This window comes from Carassius gibelio, chromosome B6 (genome assembly GCF_023724105.1).
Source record: "Carassius gibelio isolate Cgi1373 ecotype wild population from Czech Republic chromosome B6, carGib1.2-hapl.c, whole genome shotgun sequence".
Taxonomy (NCBI): Eukaryota; Metazoa; Chordata; class Actinopteri; order Cypriniformes; family Cyprinidae; genus Carassius; species Carassius gibelio.
In genome coordinates, this window is record NC_068401.1 from 30,109,667 (window position 1) to 30,117,554 (window position 7,888).

Below are 7,888 nucleotides of genomic sequence, written 5' to 3' on the forward strand. Positions count from 1 at the left end.
TTATAGTTATAATGGACGTTATAGTTGTTGCTATAGTCTTCATTATAGATATAATTATCATTATAGTTGTCGCTCTAAAGGTCGTTATAATTATTGCTATATGCATCATTATAGTTATAATTATCATTATCGCTATAATGATCGTTATAGTTATTTTTGTAGTCGTCATTATAGTTATAATTATCATTATCGCTATAATGATCGTTATAGTTATTTCTGTAGTCGTCATTATAGTTATAATTATCGTTATCGCTATAATGGTTGTTATAGTTATTTTTGTAGTCGTCATTATAGTTATAATTACCATTATCGTTATAGTTATCGCTATAGTAATATAGTCATCTTTATAGTTATGGTTATAGTTGTATAATGCTGGTTTAAGTGATTAATAGGACAGTAAAAGAGCAGTATTGTCTGTCTGACAGCGGTTTGTGTGTGGACTGGAGTCAGATTTTGTCCGTGTTTTGTGTTGTGTTCAGGTACCTCAGACCCTCCATGCTCCAGCATCTGCTGCGCCGACTGGTGTTTGACGTCCCGTTGTTGTCTGAATACTGTAAGATGCCTCTAAAGGTAAACAAGTCTCACGATTACGTGATTTATACTTTGACTGTTTCCTTCCATTGCTCTATGGTTTGACTCCACCCCTTTGGTTTGAGCCACGCCCACATTCATCATGACATTTGACTGCCTTATTTTAACTCCGCCTCTCACTCATCAGCAGTGGATGTTGTTTTGATCCATCGCTGATCTTGTTTTGGGCTCTTTACTCATCTAATGTCCATTAATGATTCGTTAATGTAGTTTGTCTCGTTGCTCGTCATTAAATCATCAGAAAAAAGCTGCACTGGCATGTGATTCATATTTAAATAGTGTTTTAAAGAGGATGTTTTTATATAGCAACCCTCAATGATCGTGTTTCACAGCTGTTGACGAATCATTACGAGCAGAACTGGAAGTATTACTGTCTGCCGTCCGGATGGGGGAGTTACGGTCAAGCGTCCGAGGAGGAGCTGCTACTTACCAAGAAGATCTTTTGGGGAATCTTTGACTCTCTGTCTCAGAAGGTGAAGAGATTTGGGCTGGGTGGATTCAATGAATCTAAAGTAACAGTGAACAGTGAGCGCTTGAGCACTCATCTTCTGAATGACTGTGTTTGTAGAAGTATGAGCAGGATCTGTTTAAGATGGCCATGCCGTGTCTGAGTGCCATCGCTGGAGCTCTGCCGCCGGACTACATCGACTCCACGCTCAGCACCACGCTGGAGAAACAGGTGTCTGTCGACACGCAGGGAAACTTCAACCCCAGACCCGTAAACACAGCCAAGTACGTCATAATTAAATTAAACAGCGTCATCAGAGTTGGTATTGTTGCTTTATATATGATCAGACACTTGCATGTGTCATTACAGCATTGCATTTTCATTTACTTAGACGTTAATCAAATGTATTGTAACTATATGGGAGCTCAGTTCAATTACTGAAAGTTGAGCAATACAATAAAAACCATGAAACTGCTTTTAATTCTTTCAAATAAATAATATCAAATTGCATGAATTATTCTTGAACTGACAAAATTATTTAAGACATTAAAACATGCATTTTAACTTTATTGTTTGATATTGAATTGTTTTATAGTCAGTGTTTAATGCAATTACATTAGAAGTGTAATTAACATAAAAATAATGCAAAAAATGTAATTAAATTACAGTTATTCATTATTTAGTAATGCATTACACTCGACACTGATTAATGCATCAAACACTGATTCCGTCTCCTCATCACGTCACAGTCTGAGATGATTTGATGGACGCTTCTGTTTTCCTCTCAGCATCTGCCTGCCGGAGAAGCTGGAGTACATCGCAAACAAATACGCTGAACATTCCCATGAGAAATGGGCTGCTGAGAAGGTGAGAGAAACAGTCAGCTTCTCGATTCAAGCTGAGAGATGTTCATTAAACATGAGATTCTCAACTGATCACGCTCCGATCTGTGTTTAGGTGCTTCTGGGCTGGAAACATGGAGAAAACATCGACGAGAAAGCAAAAACTCATCCGATGCTGAGATCCTACAAGTCCCTGACAGAGAAGGTACAACCCAGACACGCATTTACCCTTAAAATCTCCATCAAAATCCCATCACAACGACTGCCAGCACGCTTTCTGTCGGCAGGAGAAGGAGATGTATTGCTGGACGGTGCGCGAGTCCTTGAAGAGCATGTTAGCGATGGGCTGGAGCATCGACCGCACCAGAGAAGAAGACAGCGTGTTCCAGCAGAGAGAGATGGAGAAGATGCGCCGCATCTCACAGGCCTCTCAGGTACTTTATACTGGATAATCAGCTCCACGTAATGATTTATAATGCTCGCTAACTTTGTAAATGCAGTGATTTTATCATTAAAGGGATAGTTCACCCAAAAATGAAAAGTAGCACGATTTACTCACCCTCAAGTCATCCTGTATGTGCTTTATGTGACTTTCTTCTTTCAGACGAATCTAATCGGAGTTATATAAAAATAAAAATAAAACTTCCATGCTTTATAATGTCAGTGAATGGGTGTTATTTTTTTAATAGTCCAAAAGAAGTCCAATAAAGTGCATCCATCCATCATAAAAAGTGCCTCGCACAGCTCCGGGGAGTGAATAAAGGCACCTGTAGCGAATCGATGTGTTTGTGTAAGAAAAATATCCAGATTTAAGACCTTATAAACCATAATCTCTAGCTTGTGCTAACTGATGGATGGTTGTGCTTTATTGGACTTCTTTTGAAGTATTGAAAAATAACACACATTCCCTGCCATTATAACGTTTGGAGGAGCCAGGATGTTTATATATATATATATATATATATATATATATATATATATATATAACTTCGAATAGATTCTTCTGGAAGAGGAAAGTCACATACAGCTAGGATGGCTTGAGGGTGACTAAATCATGGGCTACTTTTCACTATTGGGTGAACTATCCTTTTAAGAGTCCAGCCTCGAGTGAACATCAGTCCGATAACGCAGAACACATTCACAGAGGATTTGTTATCGTGTGCTTTCAGGGTAACGGCTTCAATCCAAACCCGCTGGACATGAGCAGCGTCCTTCTGTCCAGAGAACTGCAGGTGATCTGTTAACATGAATCCATGCATACAGTGATTTCAATCTGGACATATTTTGAAAATTTATTCTGTAAAAAAAATTTAAAAAAAAAAAATTCTAAGTTAAAGAATCTTTTTTTTTTGTCTTAAAATGTTTAAAATGTTTTTGTATATATATGATATATATATGATATGGCAATACAATTTAGCAATTTTTTATTAATGCTACTTAATAACAAAATAATTAATAATTGTAACTGATGTTTAGATTTTTTTTAAATGCATTAATAAATTAATAAGATTGTATTTGTTAACATTGGTTTGTGCATTACCAATATATTTCTGTATGCAAATTTTAATTTAGATTTTTATTAACATGTCATAAACTGAATTTCAGTCCTGCGCTACAGCGCCAACTCTGGTCAAACTGCGTTATTGCAGGGTCTTACATATGAGGTCAAACGACTATTTGACAACACAAATATTAATCATAATTTTTTTATAAACAATAATGTAGACTAATTGTTTCAGATTTAAAATGAACATTTAACTAAGATGAACAGCTATATTAGTATTGTTAAAAATGTAAATAATGTAACAGATGAAAGCGTGTTGTATAGTTTTGCCAGTTACTGTTCAGTGTTTGTAGGTTTATGAATCAGAACAGCCATTTCTTCCATTATTTATCGTCTGTATGTAGCTGTGCATATCCCAGTGTGTTCTAGACCAGTGGTTCCCAACCTTTTTCAACTCGCGGCCCACACAACCAAACACATATGTTTGCGCGGCCCACTTCAAAAAAATTAACTGACCCCGCTATTGTTGTATTAATAACTTAGTACTCAGAAGCTAGATTTTAAACTATATTTATTGAATAAACTAGGGCTGTGCGATATGGACAAAAAAAAAAAAACTATCGCTATTTTTTTTGATCAATTTTGCAATTGTGCTTTTACAGTCATAAATGCATTCAGGATTAATTTGAAACATATTTCCAAAAGAAAACCAATCAGAGCTTTATCAAAAAGTTGTAACATCTCTAGAACAGACATAAGTCAGAATTATCACTATAGTGAAGATGTAAAAAAATGTATAGACTTGTGGCAAAAAAAAAAAATTTAAAAAGGGACTTTTTTTTCTTTTTTGCCATGCATTGTTCATAGAGCTCATTAATTGTAGCGGTGCCTCAGGTGTTTGCAGTGTGTATACAGTATGTGTATGCGGTCAGCAGTGAGAGCGCATAAATATAACGCGAAAGCACATTAAAATAATGCACGAGTGCGAATCTCTCTGTTCGCAACAGATTTCCTTTGCTCTGTCACAAAACCGGTCGTGCTTGCTCAGATACACGCTGCTTTGCGAGGAGAGAGTGTGCACACTTAAAACGTGTCTCCTCTCACTTAAACTGCATCCTGTTCACTAACAAATTCACTCTATGCTCATGTGTTAGACATGAATTATTTTCGCACGTTTTTATTTCTAGCCTTTTACCGCAGTGAGAACGCTCTGATCCGTCAACACTGGCTCAGAAAAAAGGCGCATCACACACAGTGTGTGAACCTGGAGTTAGGCATATGCGCACGCTCAAATCGTGATTTTAGGACGTTTTCTTTTAATCGCACAGCCCTAGACTGGAAATGAACAGAAAATAATTGGCGGCCCACCTGCAATACCACTGCGGCCCACTAGGGGGCCGCGGACCACAGGTTGAAAACCACTGTTCTAGACAGATTCTGGACTTTCCACGGCTAATAGAGTCAATCTTCTGTTCTTCAGTCGATGGTTGAGGTCGTAGCTGAAAACTATCACAACATCTGGGCCAAGAAGAAGAAGAGTGATCTGTGCAGCAGAGGTTAGTTTCTCTCGAGAGCGAGGCGTGTTGTGAGGGTCATACGTGACGTGTTGTGTGTTCTCTCAGCCACAGGAGGAGCTCATCCGCTGCTGGTGCCCTACGACACGCTCACGGCCAAAGAGAAGACCAGAGACCGCGAGCGAGCGCAGGATCTCTTCCGCTTCCTGCAGATCAACGGATACGCCGTCAGCAGGTGCGTGCGCTTTCACACGCCTGTCACACGCATGTTCACCGAATATAACGCCGCTGCTGCTGTGTTCCAGGCGTCTGAAGCACATGGAGCAGGACTCGTCTTCGATGGAGAAACGCTTCGCCTACCGCTTCCTGAAGAAGCTGCTGAAGTACGTGGACTCGGCGCAGGAGTTCATCGCTCACCTCGGTTAGAGAAAGCACTTCTCACGGGTCTCTTCTGTTCATCTGAGGACAGAGACACTCAACATTTTGTCATTAATCTCTCACCCCCATGTCGTTCCAAACCCGTAAATCCTCCGTCCGTCTTCCAAACACAGTTGAAGATATTTTGGATGAAACCCTGAAGGCTTGTGACTGTCCCATAGACTGCCGAGTAAATAACAGTGTCAAGGTCCAGGAATTATTTGAAGCTATGGGAACAGTTTTTGTAAGTGAAGAAAACAAAAATAACAACTTTATTAAATAAATCCTTTGTCAACGGTCTCCTCAGTGTCACTTCATATCTGTACTGTGTGTGTTCTTCTTGTGTCCTCCGCGCCACTAGGATGCACTGTTTCTTCGTGCATTTAGCTTTTATTTTAAATAAAACAGCACATCCTTGTGGCGTGGAGGACACAGAAGAGCATACGCAGCACGTTGTTTTCTTCACTTTTAAAAAGTGTTCCCATAGCTTCATATAATCCAGATTCGTCTGATTGCTGATGGAGTATTCTGACGACGACTTTCATACATTTCCTGGACCTTGACACTGTTATTTATTCGACAGTCTCAAGCCTCCAGGTTTTCATCCGAAATATCTTAAACTGTGTTTGGAAGACGAACTGAGCTTTTACGGGTTTGGAATGACATGATGGTTATTAATGACAAAATTTTAATTTTAGAGTGGATTAACCCTTTAACTTTAACTAATTCCCTTGTTACAGAGGCGATGGCTACCAGCGGAAAGAATGACAGATCGCCACATGAACAGGAAATCAAGTTCTTTGCTAAGGTTTGAGAAGGATCTCTGAATCTGAATGTTTGAGACCTAACCCTATATATATATATATATATATATATATATATATATATATATTATAACATTAATTTCGGTATTCAATTCTATATTTTTATTGAATATACATTATTCTTTATATAGATGTAAAATAGACCATTTTAAAGTAATATATATATATATATAAAACCATACTTTAAATTCCTGTTGACCTGTTGTACTTCCTGTAGGTGCTCCTCCCCCTCATAGACCAGTACTTTAAAAACCACTCGCTCTACTTCCTGTCGTCACCCACTAAGAATCTGAGCAGCAGCGGATACGCGTCGAACAAAGAGAAGGAGATGGTCACCAGGTGATGAGTGGCTAATATCATAGTCTCATAGTCAGAAACTTGTCGGTTTGACTTACCCTCTTCACTCGTCACGCTTCGTTTATGAATCATGGCACATGCTGGTTAATCTGCTTTATGATTGATATATATATAGCTGCTTCTTCTCTGCTCACCTGTCTAAGCTAGCGTTTCTTCCTTCCTCTCGCTGTCTCCTCACTTCCTGCTGCCTTCTGCTGGTCTCTAGTCTGTTCTGTAAGCTGGCCACTCTGGTTAGACACAGGATCTCTCTGTTTGGTAAGATCACCGCGTCTGTCTGACGGTCTCTCGTGCTCATCAAGTGTCTGCTTCTCAGTGCTGTATGCTTTGTGTTTGCAGGAAGTGACTCCACCACGATAGTCAGCTGTCTGCACATCCTCGCACACACGCTGGACACCAGGTATGACCTCACTTCCTGTCATTAGCTTCAGTATGTTCATGATCAGTATTTTTTTTTTACATTCCGGGAATAATCATTATTTTATAAAATAGGCATAATTTACTATTTCTGATATATCTGATCAGCAGCTTCTCACTAAGTGAATGTGAAAAAATATCAAAGTTTTAAATGTTCCTGTTATTACTGCATTTTCTCCTTTTTATTAATAATAAAATAACACATGAACCAAACCAAAAAACTATGACGCTATATATATATATACATATATATATATATATATATATATATATATATATATATATATATATATATATATATATTTTTTTTTTTTTCAATATTGATGAGAAATTTTATTTGAATATATCATTGCATGAAATTTATAAGAACATATAATCTGAGAATGATCAATATTAACCACATTGGAATTAATATAATTTAATTGTTTGTAACTCATGATTGCTCAAAAACAGTCAAAATGTATTAAACCTACAAATTTATGTATATATAACAAAACAACATGAATATTACTCTCAAAAGGTTTTACTTGCTTAAACTTTCACTTGCAGAAGAAAAACATGATAAATGTTTCATTTTCAAATGTTTCATCTGTAGATGACAGATAGATGACATAAAAGTGTTTTTGATACTAATATAACTCCACAGTGTTTTTGACACTAAACGCACTCCATACACAGCCGGGTCAAAATGACCCGAGCACAATTATGTCTTATATCTCTTAAAAAATAAGTGTAAAAAATCAGAAGAAAAAAAATTAAATGATGTATGTTTTGAGTGTCTAGTAAAACCTTTACTAATGTGATGAGGCAGATGGTGTGTGACTGAGATGATGCTGTAGAATGGTTTCTCTCTCAGGACTGTGATGAAGTCCGGATCGGAGCTGGTCAAGGCCGGTTTGAGGACGTTCTTTGAGAGCGCGGCTGAAGATCTGGAGAAGACGCTGGAGAACCTGAAGCTGGGGAAGTTCACGCACTCC

General features: G+C 38.0%; 1 protein-coding gene across 2 annotated transcripts in view; it reads left to right on the plus strand.

Annotated features, from left to right (window-relative positions):
• The first annotated feature begins 480 nt into the window (after positions 1–480).
• Positions 481–7,888, plus strand: part of LOC127960022 (ryanodine receptor 3-like) — a 17,973-nt gene continuing 10,565 nt past the window's right edge. For both annotated transcript variants that reach the window (XM_052559545.1, XM_052559546.1), the window contains exons 1-15: positions 481–570; positions 924–1,064; positions 1,160–1,323; positions 1,828–1,906; positions 1,997–2,086; positions 2,169–2,315; positions 3,051–3,113; positions 4,866–4,941; positions 5,008–5,134; positions 5,205–5,320; positions 6,057–6,124; positions 6,358–6,479; positions 6,703–6,752; positions 6,834–6,894; positions 7,768–7,888. The exon at positions 7,768–7,888 is cut by the window's right edge and continues 118 nt beyond it. In XM_052559545.1, coding sequence (XP_052415505.1) covers positions 496–570; positions 924–1,064; positions 1,160–1,323; positions 1,828–1,906; positions 1,997–2,086; positions 2,169–2,315; positions 3,051–3,113; positions 4,866–4,941; positions 5,008–5,134; positions 5,205–5,320; positions 6,057–6,124; positions 6,358–6,479; positions 6,703–6,752; positions 6,834–6,894; positions 7,768–7,888 — 1,500 coding nt within the window. In that variant the 5' untranslated portion in view covers positions 481–495. The remainder of the gene's footprint in view (positions 571–923; positions 1,065–1,159; positions 1,324–1,827; positions 1,907–1,996; positions 2,087–2,168; positions 2,316–3,050; positions 3,114–4,865; positions 4,942–5,007; positions 5,135–5,204; positions 5,321–6,056; positions 6,125–6,357; positions 6,480–6,702; positions 6,753–6,833; positions 6,895–7,767) is intronic.